General features: G+C 38.5%; 1 protein-coding gene across 11 annotated transcripts in view; it reads left to right on the top strand.

The window, feature by feature from the left end:
- Positions 1-26,337, top strand: part of TLN2 (talin 2) — a 7,472,684-nt gene that overhangs the window by 5,981,945 nt on the left and 1,464,402 nt on the right. For all 11 annotated transcript variants that reach the window (XM_069624483.1, XM_069624482.1, XM_069624486.1 and 8 more), the window contains one exon: positions 19,583-19,707. In XM_069624483.1, the coding sequence (XP_069480584.1) occupies positions 19,583-19,707 (125 nt within the window). The remainder of the gene's footprint in view (positions 1-19,582; positions 19,708-26,337) is intronic.

Genomic DNA, 26,337 nt, shown 5'->3' with positions numbered 1-26,337 from the left:
CTCTAAGGGAATTACTGTAAGAACCTACTAGAAGGATATGTCTACAAATAAAATAAAATTCTTAGTTTCTGACTGTTACTGAAGAAAACCATGTGGCCTAGATATGTCAGCAAAAGAAAAAATAGTGAGCCAGACATGTGATGTCATCAGTGATGTCATCAATGACATTTGTGATGTCATCTTTGATGTCCTGGGTGTTAGTCTTAGCAGTGCACGGTGGTGGCGTGAGTTATGGTTGCTTAGCTTACCATAACTGGCGAATTTCAAGGGTTTTTCGGTTTTACTTGGAACCATAACGTCCCTTTAACAAAGTTTTTTCACTGAATTTCATAGGTTTTTAGTAGCGCAACTTAACCATAACGTCCCTTTAACAACGTTTTTTTCACTGAATTTCATAGGTTTTTAGTAGCGCAACTTAACCATAACGTCCCCTTAACAAAGTTTTTTCACTGAATTTCATAGTTTTTTAGTAGCACAACTTAACAATAATGACTTTGACTTTATATACATGTCATATGGAACTGACTAGATCTCCTCTTATGAACTTGATGTCCGCGAACTTATTTAATGTTCGTGGACATGTTCGGAGAACAGTACCACTACCTAAAAAGTGTGTGGGGGGGTGGTGGGGTATGTTTGATTGTTATATCATAATATAGGAACATTTAACACATTCAAAAAGCAGCACACAAACACATTATATATAGTAATACATAAGAAATGTAACCCATATATGTAACACACAAACCATTAATTTAAATACAATATGTTCTGAAATGGAATATACCACAAGAAGATAAATTGGCTTCCAACATAATTACCTCACAGACACAACAGAACTGAGAACAAGACCAGACCCACTGAATACATAGGACTTATCTTACCAGAAATAGTAAGTGTACTTCATTTTACTCATATATTTATAAACTTTCTGTATTAGATTAAAAAATATATTGTCTTTTTTTTTTTCTCACAGAAATGTCTAGTACTCTGGAATGGCTAGAGGACAATTTCCCACATGAAGAAATGTCACAAGATAGTGAAACTAATGGTAAACACTTTATAATATAAACCATTTATTTATTATTTTTTTTATATACATTTAACATATATATTATTTTTTTGTACAGAGCATACCAAAATAGAAAAAACTTCAGAAAACCCTGTTATGGATAACAGTCTTCACAATATAGAAGAAAAAATGGATGTATTGTTGGCTAATTTTAATAATTTAAAAACTTTTGTAGAAAATCATTTCAAACCAAAAACCTTGTACCATTGCCCCACATGTACTTGTCCCTCCTCACCATATCCCAGTCAATTATCCCCAAACCCTCTCCATAATCCAAAACGTTTTGATGAGACTTCCATCCCTTCTTCACCTAATACCAATCATGTTGAAACCCCAAATTCTCCTGTTTTTGTTTCTGTTTCTGCCTCACCTTCTCTGTCATAAATTATTAATATATGTTAAATAAAGTTTAATTTTTATATTGTATTGTGAATAGTTTCCGTTTTTTTTAAAAAAAAAACAATAAAAGTGTCCGCGGACAGTGCGAGTGTTCTGAAATGTTCGTACATAAACGAAAATGGAGGTGTCCTGAAGAACACCACACCTGTTCGTACTGTTCGCTAGCAAGTTGAAACTGTTCTAAGAACACACGTGGTGTCCTGAAATGTTCGTAAAGAAACAAAAATTAAAGTGTTCTAAAGAACACTATATCTGTCCGTAATGTTTGCTATCAACTTAAAACTGTCCTAAGAACACAATCGGTGTCCTGAAATGTTCGTAAATAAACGAAAATGATGTGTCCTGAACAACAGTACAACTGTTCGTAGTGTTCGCTAGCAACATGAAACTGTACTAAGAACACACGCGGTGTCCTGAATTGTTCGTAAACAAACAAAAATTAAAGTGTCCTAAAGAACACTATACCTGTCCGGTACTGTTCGCTAGCAAGTTCAAACTGTTCTAAGAACGCTATTGGTGTCCTGAAATGTTCGTACGTAAATGAAAATGGAGGTGTCCTGAAGAACACTATACCTGTTCGTAGTGTTCGCTACCCAATTGAAACTGTTCTAAGAACACAATTGGTGTCCTGAAATGTTCGTACATAAACGAAATTACACATGTCCTGAAGAACACTATATCTGTACTTACTGTTCGCTACCAAGTTTAAACTGTTCTAAGAACACACGCGGTGTCCTGAAATGTTCGTTTCACGTGTGACGCACTTTTAATTACTTCAGAACCCGAACAGTGTCCGTAGGACATCAATGCGCATGCGCTAACCAATCTCCGTGCATTTGGTGTCCTGCGGACAGGCGCTTCCTTCGCGGACTAGTTCGCGAACGGATCATATGACCGCGCCCACGCTCATCGTGTGTCCTGAAATGCGGACACTGTTCGTGTCCCCGAACAATTTAAAAGTACATTTTCAGTTAATCCATAATATTTTTCAATAAAATCTCACCATGGCACAAGTCCCACATAGCAATCTTGAGTTTCTATATACCTTTTGAAACTTTCCGATCCTTTTTTTGTGTTCGATCTGTCCGCGGACAGTGCGCATGTCCGCGAACCGCGCACAAGCACCCCTATAAAAGACCACGCCCAAGAGCTTATTCCCATTGTGTTTCTGGCTATTCTTCAGAACACAGTGATTTTTGCTGCCACCTGCAGACTACACCATCATCGAGATGGCATCCTTGGCTGCTGAACTGCCACTTGGTGCTGCACCTGCTTCAGCACCACCCCCACCCCCTCCACCACCACCACCTCCCCAAGGGTCTGAAGAGGGGAACAGGAGTGAGGATGCGGAGGAGGAAGAAGAGGATGATGAGAATGAGGTAGAGGAAAACCCTACTACCCGCACTAGGCGTGAGTCTTGGGTGTGGCAGTTATTTACCATTCATGGTAATGTTCCTAAGGCTCGTGCGAACCGTGTTACCTGCAATGAGTGCAAAATGATACTCAGTCGCGGGAAGCACGGTAAGTACAGCTTTGGGACCATACTATGAAGCGACACCTGAGGTCATTTCACTCTGGGGTTATTCGCAGGGTTGTACCTTGCGAAGAACGTAGCAGGTTGATTTCCTCTACTTCATCCTCTGTTTCTGATCCTGTCACCACAAGGACCACCTCTGTGGGGCAGCGTCTTCCTCAAGCTGCCTCACAGGCCATACAGAATGCTGATGACCCTTACCTTTCGAGGGTCACAGTTATATGTATGTACTGTGACACAGTACTCTGCAGGGGGGAGCGACTTCGGAGTGCTTTTGAGACTATCGTCTCAGAGCACGAGAAGACCTGCTCACTACCCAAATAAAACCCACTCTACATCTTCCTCTCTCAGCTCGCCCTTTCTTATCCCTGTGGTTGGTGTCCCCCCCTTTACCCGTCTTTACCCTCCTCTCCTAGTGTGTCGTGTCTGAAAAACCAAAAAAAATACAAAAGTGCAAAAATAAAAAAAAAATAAGGCTCTTTTCAGAGCCGCCTTTCCCAGTTAAAAAATAGAAGTGAAAATAAATGAAGCAGGGCTCTTTGTATTTTTTAGAAGTCCGCGGACAGTTCGCGAACATTAAAAAAATTGGGTTGCTACTCCATTACAAACATTCTAATTTTCTCTGGAAAGAAGTGGTGGCTCTGAAAAGAGCCTTTGGGTGGTGTTTGTAAGTCAAAAATTGTAAATGCTTAACATCTACTTCAAAATCGTTGTTGTAATTCCAAAAAAGGTCGCAATGCATTTTGTACATTTCTCAGAAAATTCTGATTGCCAGCATAAGTAAGATGGACTCCATCTCTGCGAAAAATGTATGTACTACAAAACATAATATTTTCATTGTGAAAAGAAGACATGCCAAAATCTCTTAGAAAGGCACAAACAGCCTTATTAACATTGCGCCTTGCTTTTTCCATTTGTGGACCAAATGAAGAAGAACGAAGCCACATTTGTCTCTGCGCAATCCGTGAAAATATCACTTGAGAATTAGGAAACCTGTCCATAACCTTCCTAAGTCCTTCTTTCATAGCAAATTGCAAAAAAATTCCAGTCACATGTCCTAAACTGTTCCCTCCACAATGAATAACAATTATGTCTGGATGTTGCTCTGTCTCCAAAGTAGCACAGAGAGGTAGCAAGTCCAACCACTTCATTCCACGTACTCCATGCCAGTGTACTTCCACATGTGGGAATCCAAGATCTACAGCTACTCCACAGCTTTCTGCATGCACCTTCAACCAATGTATCCACGAATCTCCTAAAATCCAAACAATCTGTTTTCTGAAACACACAGCCATAGCTATCTTTTGTTCTCTCAGCAAAAAGAGTATCTGAGAAAATCTCTCCTGGCACAACACACCCACCAAACTTTCCTGACCAATCCCTTTCAGTGCTTATTCTCATTTGCATGACTTCTGAACCCAAAAATCCCCGGATGTAACTCCCGATGTCCGCGAACTACCGCCATGTCCGCGGACATATCGTAACATGAACAGCCCTTCTACCATTTCCACTACACTCTCTCTGCCATTCCCTCATTGGATGTACCTCAAAAATCACATGACCATGCACCAATCACATTCAAGACCTCTACACCTAACTGCATCATCATAGATCAGCACTGCAAATGTACTCTGAATCTCTCTGAGTACAAGTGTCATATCATTGGCAAGCAGCATCTACCAGAAATACTGTACAAGTCTTCAAGATTTCTACTTGCAGCTCCATGCATATCCATATGCATGAAAACAAACTTCAGGTATGCATATTTTCTGTATAGTAGATGAACACATTTTCAAACAGACTTTTACCTTGTAAAATCTGTAAAATTAATTTACTGTACTTTTTTCAATTTCCTAAAATCAACTATCACTTATAAACCTTTATACTATTTACTTTCTTTATACACACACACTCAAATCATGTTAAACTAACATTTTTTAAATGAAATATATAGACAACATATATTCAAACAAAATTGCATGCAAACACAATCTATGTTTAAACCTTTATAAAAATACTTATACAATTTCATATTTTTTGTTTTTATTTATTTATTTACTTAAATACTTTAAATTAGACATGACATTGAGGCGCTATTATCTAGAACAGTTTACTTACAGAAATAGTGGTATTCACTAATATATTATAAATTTCACAAGACATAGTAAAGATATTTTTTTTGTTGCTACAGTTAGTCATTCAATACAATTTGTTCATTAAGAACATATCATATGTACTGAATTGATGCAATGTATCTTATGTAAATAAATTAGTTTAATGGTTTTAAAGAAGGCACTGAGGATTTCAATTAAAAAAATCAATATCTAAATTAAAAACAGTGCTATATACAAACAAAGTTACTAATTTGAAGCTTTTACAATTGCAGTGAAGACCAGTTTCCTGAAAGGAAGCAGCCGAATTCGAAGAAGAAAGAAAAACTAAGAAGTTACCTGTTAATTTAAAAAAAAAGTAAGTAAAATATCACCATAATATTTGTATTATTAATCAAATATACTATAACGTTAATACGAGCTATTTCGGTTTCTAAAAATAGAGATTTTGTACCATTTTGTCCAAAAATTTCCATGTCTTAAACAGCGATTTACAGCCCACAAATGGCCCACAAATTTCTATTTTTGGACACACAAATTACCCAACTGAACCACTACAATTTTCATATTATATAACAAACAACTGTTTTAATTGTATACATTAGATTTACTATTTGTACTTTTCCACACCACCAGCTTACTTTTTTTTGTCATCTGAACCCCAGTTTAGTAACACATAAATTCAAGAATACCTATCCCTACTAGTTTTAGTTGCCAATGCACAATCACACACCATTACATACATCTTTATCATCTTACTCAAACACTCATGCACACAGCACACATACATTCCAGAACACCCCAACCCATATCTTCTTTATTTTTTTCAACAGACCCTAAAGAATGCCTACCAAAAGTCAAGTCCGTAGAAAGCAACACAAAAGTAGAGCAAATGAAAATAAAGGTGTCCAACATAAGCATCCATCTCTAGCAGAATTTGTAAAAAAAGTTGAAACAAAACAGCTAATACAATCATTTAGTGAAACACAAGAAGTTTCAAGTACAACAACTTCGCTTCCTCTATCAAAATGTAAAACAAACCAAAAAACAATTAACAGAAAATCAGCTATCAGTACAGATAAAACTACTTCTTCAAATTTTAATATAGTGCAAAGTAAGCATACCAAGAAAGGTATTTTAGCCAAAATATACTGTCACAAAGTCCTTCAGAATCTTATAAAAACAGTAGAGAAATCAGGTTCAAAGCTTAAAACCTATCGTAGGAAATTAATCTTAGAAGCATTGATGGACAGTGCAATTCTTCTCAAAAGAAATTTATTTATTTTACTGTTAAACAAAATGAAACCACTAACAAAACTAATAACTAAATTACAAAAAAGTCTTCTCAATAAGCGAAATATCAACAGAAAGAACTTCTTAAGTATCAGCGGAGGTGAATGGAATCACACTACAAGCTCAGAACCATATTTTAATGAAGAAGCGTACAAACAAAAGCAAACGAATACAATTGCCATACATAGCAGTGGTCGAGGTTATGAAAAAGTGAATAATACCATAATGGAACAAGAAGTACTTCTTACAAAAATATGCCCTGAAAATTAGAATTACCCCTCCATTCAACTGAATCAGAACGTCTAGTGTACAAATGGCCATGCACGTCAATGTGTAACATTCCCAAACAATGTTTCAAATCTTTACGCCAATTCCTCAATAAATATGTAAAAAGCAAAGACAAAATCAAAATTAAATTACTGCAAAATATAGATACCTGTCCAGTGCGCAAGTACACAGGACTACAAGGACATTCATTGGCCTGCATTACAGGACCTACTTGTAAAACCACTTTCCATGATATCAAAAGGATATCAACACATCATTCAACTATAAGAAATCTAGTCTATAAACTGTACTATGCTAAAAGTCCTGCTTTAGCACTAGCAAAGTTAAATAACATCCTTCTACATGGTACAGCAAAAGACCTACTTGAAGAAATTCACTATATCCAGAAAAAATATTTTGGAAGTGAAAGCCATTTACAGAATGAAATAGCTTTAAACCAATTAAGCAACAATTCTACACATGGCAACCTTTTGCTAAACACATACAAAAAAGAAATACTAAAATTTAAAAGTACATCAGCTGAAGTACCAAACCATGTATGTGTATGTTGCCGTAGAATTTTTTATAAAAGTAACACAAAAACTGTGGACCTATCATACAAAATAGAAGACAATGAAGATTCTAAATGGTTTGAATTAGCTCTCTACCTTGTAGCAGAAAACAAATATGAAATAACTGAGCCCTTAATACTTTGCAGTTATTGCACTACAAAACTTGACAACAACCAAACTCCTTCACGTTCTATCACAAATAATTTGGAATTATACCCAGTACCAAAACCTCTACAACAACTTAATTTATATGAGAGCATCATAATTCAAACAGTACACCCATTTCAAGCAATAATACGCCTTCAACCAAAAACAGCAAAATTACCTCCCTCTGAATTGGTAAAAGGCATTCGTGGAAAAGTAGTTTATTTACCATTAAATCTAAAAGAAAATGTGCATACTCTAGGAGTGCAACGTCCAATGCAGCAATCTTTAATTATATTAGTAAATGGAGTACCTACAAAAGACAAAAAAATATGGCAACAGCTGGTAGATTTATATAAAGTTAGACAAGCCTTCCAATATCTTAAAGAGAATAATGAATATTACAAAGAAATTAATATTGAAGAAAACTTGAAAGATACAACTGAAATAATTCAAGAAACACAAGAAGCTGGTCAATTTGAGCTAGTAGATCCTGCTACAATATCAAATACTTTAGACCATTATACAATTCATCCTTTGCACTGTAATGACACCGTACAAGATGTACTGGAAACTTTACCAAATGCGTCAAACAAAAGGATCGCCAATCAGTATATGGGAAAAAAGTATAGAAGCACGTGCTTTTCCTCTACTCTTTCCTACTGGCAAAGGAGGAAGGTATGATGCTAGACCTATTCAAATATCAGCTTCAGAATACCGCTCATTACGGATGTATTCTGAAGATCCCAGATTTAGACAAAATGTGGAATACATATTCCACCTACTCTTTGAAAGTGAACTAGCAACTTTATGTTACGGAGTTGCACACATATTAAAATCAGGATCACACTTTCAAAATATGACAGCTACAGAATTATTAGATAAAGTGCAACAAAAGGATGAGGTTTTACAATCAAATATTACAAATCTATTAGCAAATATGCGTGGTACTAAAGAGTACTGGTTTCGACGTCATGGAGATGTATGTTGTATGATCAGAAACCTTGGCCCACCCACTTGGTTTGTTACATTAAGTTGTGCAAAATATGCATGGGAAGATTTACATGATTTCCTACGCATATCAAATAAAAACAAAACAAACATAGATATTCTAACACCTGGAGAACTTTGTTCTTTGGATCCTGTTAATGTTTCAAGATATTTTCACCATCGCTTCATCGCTATGCTGCATTTTATTTGTAATAAAACTGTTCCTCCCCTTGGAGAAGTGCAACACTTCTTTTGGAGAAAAGAATACCAAGCCAGAGGAGCACCACATATCCACATGCTTTTATGGATTAAAGATGCTCCTAAATTTGGTCAAGACAGTGATGCCACTGTTTTACAGTTTATTGAAAAATATGTCACTTTTGAAATTCCATCAAAAGCCACAAATAGTGATCTTCATGCACAAATTTTACAATTTCAAAGACACAAATGTGGAAAATATTGTCGTCGCAAATACAAAAACAAAGGCAAATACTACACTAAATGCCGATTTGGTTTCCCTAGACCAGTTACAAATACAAGTCAAGTAAACAACCTCATGTCTTCAGTTAGACATAGTGTTAAAGGTAAGTCACCTAAAAATACATATTACATAAAAAGAAAAGAAGAAGAAAAATATATCAATGATTATAATGCAATCATTGCCCACTTATGGAATGCAAACATAGATGTGCAGTACATTGCAGACAATTCTACTGCAGTTGCACGATATGTCACAGCATACTTAACTAAAGCAGAAAAGACAGAGCTCCAAGACCTCTGGAATGACCTGTCATCAGATAAAACAGTATCTCAGAAATTATACAGCTTGGGCATAAAAATGCTCACCCATAGAGAATGTGGATCTTATGAAGCAGCTGATCGTTTAACTGGTACTTCATTGTATGGTAAATCTGAAAATATAGTATGGCTAAGTCTTGGTCCAGCTAAATCTAGAAAAAGAGTTCTAAAATCATATGAAGATATAGAAACAATAGCCAAACATGATCCCAACAGCCAAGACATTTTAAAAAACAATTTATTGGACACATACTACCCAAACAGAAGTAATACTTTGGAAAACATGTGTCTATACCAAATAGCCCAAAACTACAGATACAAAAATAATATGAAACCTGATGAAAAAAAGGTAGATGTAGAGTGACAGACTGTGAAGGCAGCTTAGTTAAACTCACTAAACCAAATTTAATTAATCATATCAAATTGTCATTGAAGACTCCTCAACATAAAGAAGTATATTACATGTCCCTGCTACAACTCTTCAAACCATGGAGAAAAGAAGAACAATGACTAGATAACTATGACTCATATGAGGATGCTTTCAAAGCAAATGAAAGCACTATAACTGATGTAAACTTTACACAGTACAAAACAATGTTGCACAATGAACAGCAACATGAAGAAGAACTCCAAGCCCAACTAGATAAGGATACTCCTGACAGTAGTCAACCTTCTGTAACAGGAAGCCAAGAACCACTGGGAGAACCACTAATAACAAATGAGGCAGAATTAGCTATGATAGAAGTAGAAAACACCATGTGTCAGTATGAAGATAAGGAAGACTTAACTATACTACAATCAAAACTAAACAATGAGCAAAGTAGCATTTTTCAAGAAGTAACAAAACAAATTGCACATGGTGTAAAACATGAAAATAAAGAATGTTCCTGCCATAATTATAAACCTATACTACTGTACGTCAGTGGTGAAGCTGGTTCTGGCAAAACATTCCTAATCAAAATCATTAGTAAGTTCCTTCAACAATTGACAAACAACAAACTGTCAGCTGTTGTCACTGCCCCCACAGGTTTAGCTGCCTACAACATAGGTGGTGTTACATTACACCGATTACTACTATTACCAGTAGAACACCAGAACAAATTAGACTATTACAAACTTTCTGCAGAAGCTGCAATGGAATTACGCAGAGTATTGAAACAAATGAAAATGCTACTAATAGATGAAGTGAGCATGGTCTCCAACCTGATGTTAGCTTTGATTCACCTCAGATTACAAGAAGTACTCAAAGCAGACTATGAAGAGCTCTTTGCAGGAAAACACATTATTGTTTTTGGAGATCTGCTTCAATTAACACCAGTAAAAGGTGAACCTATTTTTAAAACATTAGGGCACAAACTCTGCCGTAAAACTGTTGGCAGCATTGGAATTGTCAACCTTTGGCAACATTTCCAATACAGAGAATTAACAGAAAACATGCGCCAATCTGCAGATCTAACTTATGCCAACATTTTAAAAAGTTTGAGAGTTGGTATACTTTCTAAAGAAGCAGAAGCAACATTGAAAACCCGGCACATTAATGCACTTTATGTCGATAATGCATGTGCTACAGATGTTATGGAACAATTAGCCCACAAAAATGTCAATTGTATGGCCTTAATGCCAACTCTTGCAAGCTGTCTCAAATTCAATGAAATAATGTTAAGTAAAGAAATGCAACCAATAATGGAAATTAGCGCCACAGACAAACTAGATGTACATGGTATGACACTACCCATGTGTGACCAAGCCACAACAAGACTAAATAATTTAGAAAAATCAATCTCAAACACAGCAGGCTTAGAAAAGATGTTATTATCCTTAAATTGCAGAGTAATGCTTAAACGTAACCTTGACGTGGACCAAGGACTAGTTAATGGAGCACTGGGTACAGTTGTTGGCTTTAAAACATACCCACGTGACAACAAAATTCAGTTTGTCAATATACTCTTTGACAAACTTTCAGAAGTAAAACGGATAGGACGCTCAACAGCTAGATTCCTTCTCTTCAAAGATATGTATGTACGCAGAGAACAATTTTCTCTAACTCTTGCATACGCAGTCACGATTCATAAATCACAAGGTCTTACCCTAGACAAAGCAATGATAGATATTGGTAACACAGTCTTTAAAGAAGGCATGAGCTACGTAGCACTATCACGCTTACTTACACTTGACGGTCTATTTCTAATCAACTTTGATGCAATTAAAGTAAACGCTGATATTCCTTGCATTTTAGAATATAATAAACTTCGCTCACTATACACTCCCCATCTAAACACATATTCTGTTCCACAAAAACTAAAATGTTGTAAAAGAAAACTAAATCAAACAGAAATGCAACAGGACGTCACTGCAAATCCTCCAAAGAGAGTAAAAGAAACTAATACTTCATCAAGTACCACAAACAAAAAAGAATCAATTAGAGAAAGTAAACCAGGTACTTCTTTAAAGAAGGAAGACAAACTCCAAAAAAAGCAGTTAGATACAGAACTACCTGGACCATTTAAATTCTCAAATATAGTTGGTGTAAGTTGCTATGCAAATGTAGCAATGAATATTCTATTTCAATTACCACCAATTGTTGACAACATTTACTTACACTTTAGAGACCCATTGTGTATGCAAATGTTAGTACTTCATAGAAATGCAAAAAACAATCCTGACAACACATATAGTGTTTATGGAATAAGGCAACAATTGGACTACTGTGCTGGAATGGTGAAATTCACTATAAACTCACAGGAAGATCCACAATAATTTTTAATGTACTTACTACAAGTACTGGAAAACAAAAACATACCTATAAAGGAAATCTTCCAGACTTCATACATGTGGAAACCTACATGCACTCTGTGCAACAATGTGACACAAGAAGAAATTCCCAATGAACGCTTCATATATATATCAATACCAAATTGTGAATCCATTCCATTTCAGCAACTTGTACAAAATGCAAACCATGGTAGATTATGCTCTACCTGCAATTCAGATAATCGCTCCACGTTAGTAATACAAACACATAGTAAATACGTAATACTAATGCTTCTACGTTACAATGCAGATGGTACCAAAAACAACTGCAAGCTGACTGGATTCACACATAGTCAAATATCACTTGGTAAGAAAACCTTCACAACAATAGGTATAATCTACCACGCAGGAGCCACAACCAATTCAGGGCACTACACGGCATATATAAAAAAGAAATGTGGATGGTTTGAATGTAATGATAGGACCATTACTCTAAAGCAGAGATTACCAGCAAATCTTACAAACGCTTATTTGATGTTCTTAAAACCAAAATTTGATAAATAAACTGTATTTAAACCTTTAAGTAAATTTATGTTAAAAAAATATAAACTGTTAGAATACTCCAAAAGCTATCTAACTGCTCAAAGATTCTACAACAACTAATCAGATAAATGGATACCACTAAATTAGACCAAAAAATACACAGTTAGAATACTCCAATTGGTATCTAACTGTCCCAAAATTATAAATTTGTGTTAAAATAATATAAACTGTTAGAATACTCCAAAAGCTATCTAGCAGCTCAAAGATTCTACAACAACTAATCAGATAAATGAATACCACTAAATTAGGCCAAAAAATACACAGTTAGAATACGCCAATTGGTATCTAACTGCTCCAAAATTTTATAATATCAAAACAAATGAAGAATCTGTTACTGCTCCAGAAAAAATACAACAAAGCAAAGTATAAAGCATTAGCCAGAAACAACAAGTGAACACTGAAAACAAACAAACAAATAAACTGTAGCATAACAGAAAAAGGTTTTTTTTTAATCCAACATGGATTTTTTTTTCTCCCACAGACCCAATGATTTTAGCAACAAATACAGAAACTGAGCAAATTGCACAGTACTCTGATTTGTACTCTACTAAATATGAGGGTCGAAAAAAAATACAAGTATATTGCTTATACAATGTAATAAGTCATTACAAAATACTAATACTAACATGCTATTTTCTTTTATCACAGAAATGAAGAAGAAAAACATGGACTCCCATTACTAGACCAAACAGTAAGTATACAATAATAAGGACAACCATAGCAGCATATCACATCCATAGTATCTAATACCTTTGTTCCTTATACATTTGTTTTTCACCCAAAGTTCTAAGCAAATATGAATGTGATATGCTGCGGTGGTTGTTGCCAGGGCATAGAGTCTTGGGTGCATAGCCAACTGGCCATGCACCCAAGACTCTATGCCCTGGCAACAACCACCGCAGCATATCACATCCATAGAGTCAAACATTTCAACTATGATCTATGGGAAACTTTTAATGTCCGCGAACAATGTTCTTAGAACACTTTGAACTTGCCAGCGAACAATACGGACACCGTTTTCAGGACACCCCCTACGAACATTTCAGAACAACGCGATAGTTCTTAGAACACTTTCAACTTAACAACGAACAATACGGACAGCGTCTTAAGGACACCCCCTACGAACATTCCAGGACACCGGGAGTGTTCTCAAAAAAGTCTTCAGAACACCCCCATTTTGTTTATTTGCGAACATTTCAGGACACCGCGGGTGTTCTTAGAACACATTCAACTTGACAGAGAACAATACGGACAGTGTCCTCAGGACACCCCCTACAAACACTCCCCGGACACCGCGAGTGTTCTTAGAAGCGTCTTCAGAAGACCACCATCTTGTTTATTTGCGAACATTTCAGGACACCGCGAGTGTTTTTAGGACACTTTCAACTTGACAGAGAACAATACGGACAGCGTCCTCAGGACACCCCCTATGAACATTCCAGGACACCGGGAGTGTTCTTAGAAGCTTCTTCAGAACACCACCATCTTGTTTATTTGCGAACATTTCAGGACACCGCGAGTGTTCTTAGGACACATTCAACTTGACAGAGAACAATACAGACAGCGTCCTCAGGACACCCCCTACGAACACTCCCCAGACACCGCGAGTGTTCTTAGAAGCGTCTTCAGAACACCACCATCTTGTTTATTTGCGAACATTTCAGGACACCGCGAGTGTTCTTAGGACACATTCAACTTGACAGAGAACCATACATTTGTTTTTCACCCAAAGTTATAAGCAAATATGAATGTGATATGCCGCGGTGGTTGTTGCCAGGGCATACAATCCTTGGTGCATGGCCAAATGGCCATGCACCCAAGACTCTATGCCCTGGCAACAACCACCGCAGCATATCACATCCATAGATTCAAACATTTCAACTATGATCTATGGGAAACTTTTAATGTCCGCGAACAATGTGAGTGTTCTTAGAACACTTTGAACTTGCCAGCGAACAATACGGACACCGTTTTCAGGACACCCCCTACGAACATTTCAGAACAACGTGATAGTTCTTAGAACACTTTCAACTTAACAATGAACAATACGGACAGCGTCCTAAGGACACCCCATACGAACATTCCAGGACACCGGGAGTGTTCTCAAAAACGTCTTCAGAACACCCCCATTTTGTTTATTTGCGAACATTTCAGGACACCGCGGGTGTTCTTAGAACACATTCAACTTGACAGAGAACAATACGGACAGCGTCCTCAGGACACCCCCTACGAACACTCCCCGGACACCGCGAGTGTTCTTAGAAGCTTCTTCAGAACACCACCATCTTGTTTATTTGTGAACATTTCAGGACACTGCGAGTGTTCTTAGGACACATTCAACTTGACAGAGAACAATACGGACAGCGTCCTCAGGACACCCCCTACGAACATTCCAGGACACCGGGAGTGTTCTTAGAAGCTTCTTCAGAACACCCCCATTTTGTTTATTTGCGAACATTTCAGGACACCGCGAGTGTTCTTAGGACACATTCAACTTGACAGAGAACAATACGGACAGCGTCCTCAGGACACCCCCTACGAACACTCCCCAGACACCGCGAGTGTTCTTAGAAGCGTCTTCAGAACACCACCATCTTGTTTATTTGCGAACATTTCAGGACACCGCGAGTGTTCTTAGGACACATTCAACTTGACAGAGAACAATACGGACAGCGTCCTCAGGACACCCCCTACGAACATTTCAGGACACCGGGAGTGTTCTCAAAAACGTCTTCAGAACACCCCCATTTTGTTTATTTGCGAACATTTCAGGACACCGCGGGTGTTCTTAGAACACATTCAACTTGACAGAGAACAATACGGACAGCGTCCTCAGGACACCCCCTACGAACACTCCCCGGACACCGCGAGTGTTCTTAGAACAGTTTCACTTTGCTTGCGAACAAAACGGACACATATTGAGTCCTTAGAACACCCCCCAGTCAGTTTATTTAGAACATTTCAGAACACCCGTGATGTCCGCAAACAAATCGAACACAAAAAGAACGTCTAACACATAAAAAACACAACTTTCATCCTATCTCATACAATCCCATCCTCCCCAAACACTCCTACACACCAACACACTCTACTAAATACACATTTTGAACAAAGTTTCACCGCGCTGTCCGCGGTCGTCCGTGAATCCAAGATGGCGGGCGCTACCGAAAAATCTGACGTGCTTCACGCTCCACGCCGTCCAATCAGCGAACACGTTGCATGTCCACGAACATCACGCAAGACGATTGGCCAATCAGGACACTGTCCGCGGAGCGAACAGGGAAGTGTGTCCGCGAACCGAACACAGATATCACTAATTTTTTTGGACCTACTTTTTGGTCATTTTAAAAAAAACTACTGGACGGATTTTGACCAAATTTGCAAAAGCACGCTTTCGGGACCAAGCCGCTGCTCCTGGTCCAAATTTGGTGGAAATCCGTCCAGCGGTTTGGGCTGTAGGCGCGAGCAAACATTTTTTCCCATTCAGTCTATGGGAAAAAAAAAAGTTTTGGGACCCCCCTATAACTTTGCCCCCCCTGGACGAATCCTCACCAAACTTTGCAAAAAAATTCAAAGTCACCCAAATACTTTTTTTGCAAAGTTTGGTGAGGATCCGTCCAGGGAGAGCGAAGTTATAAGCCACCCAAAAAGTGCTCTTCCTATGGAAACAGCAACTTAACCATAACTACATGGCCACTACCGTGGCCATGTAATATATATATATATATATATATATATATATATATATATATATATATATATATATATATATATATATATATATATATATATATATATATATATAAAGATTCACCCTGATAAAGGCTCTGGCTGAAATATATTGGCTACTATGATCTGCCTGCTTCAAATACTAACTAGCTACATGTGTCTACCTTATACTTGCATATACTGGATTATATAATTAGCATGGTTTCTATATAACCAATACTGTGAGCCCAGAGCACCTGAGAGGGTTGCTATGGTATCTCGGTGATTGACTTTCCCGATTGTGCCTTTTGGGTATCTGTTGTGTGCCTTATGATTTAATTTCTTCTATTTACTGTTCTTAAACATTGGATGCTGCCCACTCCACTAGCTCTTCACCTCAGTCGCAGCCATCTCACAACTCCTTAATACAGCTAGAATTACAATAGTGCAAGCATGGAAGAAGCCAGAGGGACCACAACTGGCAATATGGTAGGGGAAAGTATGGGAAATGTGGCTATGGAAACAAATATTTGCATGCAAAAATGACTGTATACCAAGATATATTGCGACCTGGGTTCCATTTATACTTTATTGACAAAATATTTTAACACACACGTACAAACCCCCGCTGTTCAAACAATTTGCACTGTAGTCAAACGGCTTAATAGCAACAGCGTTTGGGGAGTGACGAACGTAACCTGACCATGGGGAGGCGTAACTAGATTTATGCTGGGAGAGCTCAGTACCATGACATTTTAACAATTTGATTTTGTTTCTGCATCTTAAAATATGCGCTATGTGTTAGGGAGAATTCTCTGTAAAGGCTAATTTCCCAAACCTAGTGAGTCCCCCAGCAGCTTTGCTGGATTTTTGGGGTTTATTTTTTTCTCCTGCTAAGAGTGAGACTCTTTTCCTCCCACTCTTAGACATGATTTGAGATGTTCCTTTGACTTTGTATGTGTTGTATGGGCTATGGGGTCCTTTACCCCATAGGGCTTCATGTGTTTTTGGTATATGGATTACACAGCACCCTCCGTGCCGTAACCCAGGGGTGTCGTAGCGACCCCCAAACATAGACTCCATACCCTGGGACTGACTACTGTCTCGCAGGGCATGTAAAGTCACCATTGGCTTACCTAGTCTTAAATTGTGAACAGAACCAGTACAAACCATCATATTGTGGACGTACTGGTCGGGGCAATTCGATTACCCCGGGGTCTGTTGTCCGAGGGGGGACTGTCCAGTCCCCCCCGACCGAGTTTTGGCTGGTGGCAGTGGATACTACTTTTTGTATTCGACCGCAAATATATTCCTATGGGATTTTCCCATTGTTTGAGGCTACCACTTTTTAAAATAGCCTCGAACATACTGCCGGTTTATTAAATTAATATAAATTCACTGGTTGGTATTTTTTGCCGAGACTTGGTTCCAAAATGGCGTTTGTGTTCGCTTCTGTGACTCCAACCCAAGTCGAGCCCTTTGTTCCACTTTTTGGTGGGCTTCTCCACAGAAGCCTCCAAAAGTGGTGCCACTCTGTCTGGGTACTACAGGGGGTGTGGGAGGGGGTGTAGACACCCTGGACTGAGTTGCCTCGGCAACTCAAGTCGCACTCTTGTGTGATTGGCCCAAGTGTTGAGCCGCCCGGCTCACCACTTAGCATGTTTCAGTGACAGCTACGCTGAATGAATGGGGGTTTTCTGCATAAAAGCAGGGCTTTGGGGACTGGAACTTCAGACGTCGCCACAGGACCTAAAGAATCCAAGGAGGGAGAAGCCGAGCCGACCTGCAACGACGAAACCACCGGTGGAGCCCTGCTGAACCGTCTCACCACTTTTCCCGACGACAGAGGAGATCGCCAGCCAGGAGAGTCTTCTTCCTTTGACTGGTGGGGATAACCAGTTTGCCCGTCTTTTCGCCTTCCTGGACCATCTCATGGCCGCCTTGCCCGTGCCAAGCACCCCGGCAACCGGAATACCATGGTTTACCACCACTGCGAAGAAGAGGGTAGTGCCTTGTAACCGGGAAACTCTGCGGCTGGTTTCTTCCCTGGCAGTGCAACGACCTTCATCTTTCCTCCACGTCGAGACCTCCTCTTCCTCTGGACGAAACACTGACTTGCACCCGCTGCCAGGAACAACTGCCCCCGCTGGAGCGTTCTTCCCATTTCAGGTACTGTGTCCCGCCTGGCTTCCCTTGCGACAGATCGTTCGGGGTGACAGTAAATCCTCGACCTTCTAACCTGGGTTAGCCTGGGGCCTGTTAACTAACTTTTCCTGACTTGATCTCAATCTTTTGTGAACTATCTACAAAGACTCTTTGGGCATAACCCCACTGTGTGATCCTGGACACATTTTGCTTGCTCTCTCTAAGAGTGGGCCTGGCATTTGAACTTCCTTGCTCTCCAGTAGACTTTGCCTAACCTGCCTCACTATGGTTCTTTGAAAGGTATTGAAATGTTGTGCTTCCATAACTTTGCCTTTTCCCTCCCTTTTTCTATAACTTATTAGCGTGTCATCTTATGTTAAGCGCTCACCTCTGTCTGAAAATAAGTGGTGTTTCTCACTAAGACTTGTCTAATAAGTAATTAGGGTTGTAGAAATATAATAGTGACTGTGTGTTGAATTTACTTACCTCTTTTCGTGCTAGTGTAATTTACAAGTGTGTCTTTAAATAAATAATTATATACTTTTACACCAAAGCTCTGGTCAGTGATGGCTTGTGCTACTGTATCTCTGTACCTATTGTGTATACTCTCTAAACTGCCTAACTCATCTTGAGAGAAGTCTGACTGCTCAGCCACAGCTACCCGGTAAATCTGGGTGGTACAGACTGCTACCAATTGGGTTTACTGCCAACCACCTGTAGTCCTAAATCTTTTGCAGTGGTCCCTAAGGGAACTGCACAGGTTTCTGCCTAACACTATGACCCTGAAATGAGAATGCATTCCTGTAGATTGATAACGTAGCTCACATTTTGCAAACTGACATGAATTGTAAAAGTTATGCAATTGTTACATTTGGTCAGTTTCAATAAATAAAAACCCTTGATATACCTCAGAGCGTTGGAGTATTATTGAAGCCATTTGTGACATCAGAGAGCAGTTTTAAAAAGCATTTAGCCATCCCATTTACTCTCCATTGATGTCACTAACTCATTTGATCTTATGTGCTTTTCTGAATGTGACTTGCATTGTTGATCACTTGAGTAGCAAATGCCATTCACATTGTGAACACTCCATGAAATCAATGGATCTATGCACTGCATGGCAGCGTGCCTGTGGTGCATCACTTTCTGAGCTCATCCTGACTTTTCCACGGCTCTCCATTTTGCCTAATTCCAGGAACATCGTGGGTGGACCCTGAAGATCCCACCGTGATTGCTGAAACAGAACTGCTGGGGGCTGCTGCATCCATCGAAGCTGCTGCTAAGAAACTGGAACAACTGAAGCCAAGAGCCAAGCCCAGAGTAAGTGATCATCTAGTTCAGTGTCATGGTTCCTAATGTTTCCTCATATGAGTTGTGTGCCATATCCCAGCGAAGAGAGAAGTCAGCCATTATGTTGTCATAAAGAAAGTATGGCCCAGATATGGCCCGCACACACGAACGTCATTTCAACAAAATGCCAGGGGTAGCGGAAGTGACATCACATGACTCGTGACCTCTGATGTCCTCACAGGAAGTGATGTCATTTGACCCCCACCCCGAAGTGACATCATGGGATGTGATGGCACACGACATTTCATTGAATTTGAGGTGTTTAAGAACAAACTAAATCAGTGACTCAACCCATGAAGTGTGCCTAAAATAACATTTTAATGAGTCTAGCAATTATTGTATAGAATTCCAGAAAGACAAATTATTTGCTATTCTTATTCTTTCTTATTTAGGGTTACTGTTACATTTGTGGAACCCCCTGTTTTTTTTACGAGGTCTGGACAAGAAAGCCAGTCACTCCCGAAACAAAGAGCCTTTTTTTGTTTTTATTTGTTTGGCTGATAAACAACCTTTCAAATATAAAATATAAGACACAAATAAATAAACATAAAATATATGTACAGTTTTTCATACATTGCAAATGTACAGTTTTTCATACATTGCAAAAGTAAAACACACAATTCACATTAATTACATAAGTGAAAAAACAATATTTCTTCGCAATGATTAACTAACTTCAATATCAATTTCATAATAATAAAATAATAAGAAAAATAGAGCAACCTTTATCATACATGACATCTATTAGATTTGTTTTCCCAATTACTACTTAGACTCAACATTAACCATCGACAATACATTGTCTAAATATTGCACTATGGCAATTCTAATTGCCAGTTTTCTACTAGTAAAAATTGCGAACCAGATTTCATCTTCAGTCATAGGAGTGTACAAACATAATAGTTTATGAAAATGAATCTTTCTCATCAAAGTTATTGCGGGGAAAAATGACAATCAGATGTTGTAATTTTTCTTGAGATGTTATATCAAGACAAAAACGACAATGATTTAACTCTTTCGGAAGAGACTCCGTTCTCATCAATATTTCCGCTGTTGGCAATAGATTGAATCTGAATCGCATGTACCTTTGTCTGATGTATAGTGATGGGTACTTTAGCAAGTAATTTGACATTATCCTGAGTTTTTTAGACCCAAATAATTGTTCATTGAAGTCTTTGTAAGTACAACATCTGGCTCTATTACAAATCCAATCATGCTGGAATAATTTCAATTTTGCACGATCTGGATTCGCTAACAGGATATCTATTGATATACACGCATCCGTTAGCGCATCCAATGCAAAACTTTGCCATTTAAATGGGAAAGTATGTGCAGAGTTGACAAGATGGTATGCAACTGCGCTTAAGATGTTATTTTTCTCGAGACCTGGTAAACACTTACGGAATAGATTACACATTTTCCATAATAATTGCGCAGATAGTGATACTAGGCCCAATTCAAATCGAATTATGGGTAGTGGAGTGCACTTTCATAAGTTCAACACAGACCTCCAAAAGCGAGCTTCACATAATTCCCAGATGTAACGCTTCATTGGTAACTTGGTTTCTGCCCCATACGGCATGATTGGTACCACTTTGGCTCCATAAAACATCATGATATGCTTACATGATAATTTATCATATTTAAATGCCAAGATGCGCGCCTGTGATTTTAGAGCTTGCAACTTAAAATTTCAGTGTTGTGATGTAATCTGTGTCAGACAAAACATTATACACCATCAAACCCAGATATTTATATTCAGAAACATTCAGTAATGCTACATTTTGCAGCTGCCATCTATAGCTCTTTTGAGAAGTAATCCTATTTCGACGACATATAACAACCTGAGTCTTTTCCAAATTAATGACAAGATTATTTTCTATTGAATATGTAGATAATGAATTCAATAGATTTTTGAATCCACTAGGAGTTTGGGATAACAAAATGAGATCATCTGCATATAGCATCCATGCTATACGCTGACTTTTTCTAACTGTTCACCTAAATCAAGAATGAAAAGATTAAACAAAAAAAGAAGCCAAGATGCAGCCCTGCTTAAGCCCTCGCTCTGTGGAAATGAATGCGGATAACAACCCTTCTATTGTGAGACGAACTTGCAGTGTTGTCTTAGTATGCAGTTGTTTAATTATAGATATTAAAGAAAGTGGACAGCCATACTGAACCATTTTTTTGTACAATAGCTCACGATCAACAGAATCAAAAGCCACCCGAAAATCAACAAATGCAAGATACAATGGTTGATTCTGGGTGGCAAATTGAGATTTGAGCATGTTTAGTGCCATGATGTTTGGGGAGGTTCCCAGTCCAGAATCAAAACCTGCTTGGAATGGATCTCTTTTCCCTAAATCCGTTGCCCACCTGTTTAAATCCCTGAGAACAATTTGATTGAAAATTTTTCCCGGGGCATCCAAGAGGGCAATGGGCCTCTAGTTTGCCGGATTAGATCTATACCCTTTTTATAAATCGGGAGGATAATCAAATGTTTCCAGGACTTGGAAATTTCTGTGTCCGAATGATATTAGAGAACATATTATATAGTATTTCTGACCCCAATTTGGGATATTGTTTTAACATATAATTAGATAAGCCATCTGGACCAGGGGCTCCCAACTGGCTTGCTCTATTTATATAGTACTCAATGTCTTCCTTATCAAAATGTAAGCAGAACTTGTCAGCGATTTGCACTGGGTTAATATGATGTTCGGGTGTTGGCGGCTGATAGAGATTCGTGTAGTATTTCATCCAGTCAAATTCTGAAACATTGTTAGATTGATACACAATCTGATGTCCTGCACTAGATTGATTGATGATGGCCCATATCTGTGCTGTGTTCTTGCCTGCCAAGGCACTTAACATGGTTGCACCATCATTTTGATATAAGGAAGCTTTATAATTTCGTAACCAATTTTTTTGCCTTGTTTTAATCTTGGTTAATACTATCCCTCTAATATTAAGCAGAAGTTTCATTACTTGGGATTTTTCAAACAAAACATTGTTTGCTGTTTCCACTTCCTTATTGCGCACGTGTAAGGTCTGGACCTTTTTGACCGTTTGCTTTTTTTGTTTTAAGCTGAAATAATTGCATTAGATCATGATATACAATATTGTCATGCTGGTTTTCACTTATTTTGGTTAACTCTAGAGCATAAAAATGATTGAATCTTTTTAAGTAGGTTTTACTCCATCTTAATCTGTTGCCTCCACTATTAACTGTTACAAGATTGGCCAGACATGTATTTCTACATGTATCAGAATCAATAATTCTTTTACCTGCCAGTTCATTACTAAACAATTATGGTCACTCTGAACCGTGGACTGGATGCAGAATTTTGTGACATCAGCAATCATCTCCTGATTGACATAGATATAATCGATAATTGCTGTTGCCTCACCTCTATGCCATGTTGGTTGAGGAGGTATATCATCTATGAATGTGTCATTTAACATTTGCAAATTTCGGGATTTAACAAAATGGTTCCAAGCTCTAAGTCTATTAGTATGCAGAGATTTCCCGATTTTCCTAGACAATGGCCCTCATTACGACCCTGGCAGAAAGGGTTTTACGCCAGCGTAATGCATGGCGTACCTTTCCGCCTTACTACGAGTTCCCGTAGCGCCATGGTGGTTTTTTCGCCTGGTTTTTCCGGGCGGAAAAATCCATGGCGCTACGGGACCTGTTGTTAATTACGCCACCGTAATTTACGGTGGCGTAATTAACGCCTTCCCCACTCCCATTATACCCTATGGGGCAAAAATGGGAATGGGAAGGGTAAATGAGGATTGGGGACTTACCGCCCCGCCAAGGTCGGAATGGGGTGGTAAGTCCGCCAACCCCCATGGCGGAGTTGGCAGCTCTGCGCCATGGACCATGGTGCAAATTGCACCATGGTCCTCCGCCAGGGTCGTAATGAGGGCCAATGTAGATTGAAGTCCCTTGCTATAATGACATAGCATATGGTGTTATCTAGGCATACTAAATCAAATAAGATAGCCACATCTCTCATAAAGATGTTATCGGAAATACCGACAGGATTCCAGTAAGTATTTATTAAAGCATATGTTACAATACCTATTTGTAATTTTATCATTTGCAGAAAAGGATTAGGAGATATCTAATTCTCTGATTTAAATGATACATTTAGTTTTACGGCTATTAAAAGCCCAGAAGTAGGTCTGGCATAATTTGATTTTTGAGCCGGATTCAAATAGACATCATATTTGTCCCAAGTTGGAACTGTGGTAAGTCATGTCTCTTGAAACATTGCTATATCAGCATTTTCAAAATTTGAATCCTCTCATGTTCCAACTAATGAGAGAGATTGCGGTTCGCTTCGTAGGGTGGCTTAGTTAATGCATAGTTTGACACTTGCAAGGCTTCCTTGCAGTAGATTCCTGCAGATTCAGACCAGCATTTTTTAAGCTATTACTCTCTGTTCTAGACACACACAATGAAGGTTGTAATAGCGGTTTAGACAATGTGACTTTAGATGTTGAATTATTCACATTTATGATAAATCCCATTTCATACAGCTGATTTTTCGCTAGCCAAATGGTATTTAGAACAACTCTCGAGTTTATCCATAGTCTAACCGATGAGAGGACTTGGGGATCCTCAAATTCAACCAATTGAATATCAATGGAATTAATGTCCTCCAACTCGGGTATTTCAGAGAAAATTGTCAAGATGGACTTTCGATTCAAGTCATATTGGACACAGGGAGATGGACGACACAATAAAACTAATGAGTGCAAAGATGGGCATTTCACATTCACTGTTGATAGCTTTTTTAGTTGAGATCCAGTTGACTGGATGACATTGGTAACTGAAGCTCCCTGATCTTTCAAAACAGTTGAATTTGCAATAGCAGTTTCTGTCAAACGATAGATTTCTGGAGCTAACGTTGATATTATACTCGAATTCCAAGACTCCAAAGTTGAGGTTGTTACATTTAATGCAATTGGCAGCGATTTGTGGTCTTTATCAAGCTGTGACTCCATTATAGCTATGGGTTGTAAGGGAGCTTGGGGCATGACACATCCCAGAGATTCATCTTGGTTTCTGGGAGCTACAGATGAAGAAGCTATTGTTTTTTCCAGTTGCTGTGGATAATGCTCTTGTTGATGGGACCTTTGCCCAGAGTCACAGTAAGATATTTCTGAGATGGTTGCACTGTCATATAGGCATCGACAGCATGTCTAATCTCTTTTCTGTGCATTTCAAGAGTCTGCTGTGAGGTGCCCACTGGATCAATAAGATGACTATCTTGATGTTTACATGTAAGGTCAGACAAATTCTTGGTGAGTGCAGTGCCAGTATCGCCCATTTTAGTGATAGTCTCAACTGGGTCATCAATGGTGCCCTGTGTAGAAAAATTTGGAATAGGATTGTTTTTGCCAATGTTCCTACGTGCCAGAGCCTGCAATTGGTATTTCTTAGAAATCGCCTTTGAAGCTAATGTTCCAGGTTTTTTAAGTGGCAATGTTTTCTTGTTCAATCGATCAATGCATGGTGTTCGGTTAGCACTCAAGGCTGTGACATTCTTTGTTTTCATGACTTGCTCTGCCATTTTGTCTTGATTATTATTTTCCTCAGCCTTTTTAAATGGTGTTACTTCTGTTCCGTTCACTCTCAATGTTGTGTATTTGCCTTCCCCCAGTTTTATTTCTGTATTTTGATGAGAGATGTTATCCTGTAGAGTTACTTGCAATTTTCTTTGAAAGATGGAGGCAATTTTAGGAGCAGTGGATGTAGCTTCAAAGATATTTCCCATGACTGGTAGTAGATTTAAATTTCTGTTGATCCTTGATTTTAGAAACATTGGGGCTATTTTAAGGCCATGCTTCGAGGACCCTATTGCTCCAGACATTGGCGGCTCGATTGCTTTTGAGTTTGAGAGCCTGTCGATTGGTGGCGCAGTCAAGAGCTTTTTGCTTGGTACCTCTTTCTTCCCCCTCTTCCATGGCTTTTTTGAGCACTTCTCCTTGTTTATCTTTATTCACATATTTTGTTTATTAGGTTTGATTCGACAATTATGTGATCCATGTTCACCAACACTGGCTGTATGTTGGTGATTTCCTTCAGGAGAGATTGGGCGGGGTTCTTATTTTTAAATTTAATTTGATTTTTCAGTTTTATTTTCCTCCTTTTTTCAAACTAACTTTGTCTTTTAATCTTCGCTGCCTCCTAGCTTCCGTCTTTCTTACTCTCTTTCCAGTCGGAGGAGCCATTTGGAGACAGATCTCTTTTGCTTGATCTCCTTGGTTTTGCTTTTGATCAGGGAGACAAATTAAAGGGAAACTTATCTCCTATGTCTTCGTCTTGAAAGTCTTCACCCACATTGGCCAATCGTCTGAACTCTTCTAATACAGATTCGGATAATGGAGTATCATCCATCTGTGAGTTATGGCCATCAATATGTGGGAGTTCTGTTTTCCTTTGATTTAGAAGGTATAGCTGTGCTAAAAGCGCTTGATTCAATTTCCTGTCTTCTTCCTCAAGTACGCCTTTAGTAGCCAATGATCTTTGAATGGCTGAAAGGTCTAACCTCGTTTTATTGTTTCCAACTTCATGTCTTGTAA

The sequence above is a fragment of the Ambystoma mexicanum genome, chromosome 11 (genome assembly GCF_040938575.1).
Source record: "Ambystoma mexicanum isolate Mex_15411 chromosome 11, UKY_AmexF1_1, whole genome shotgun sequence".
NCBI classification, from domain to species: Eukaryota; Metazoa; Chordata; class Amphibia; order Caudata; family Ambystomatidae; genus Ambystoma; species Ambystoma mexicanum.
Note: the sequence above shows the minus strand (reverse complement) of the source record. Positions and strands in the feature narration are given on the sequence as shown.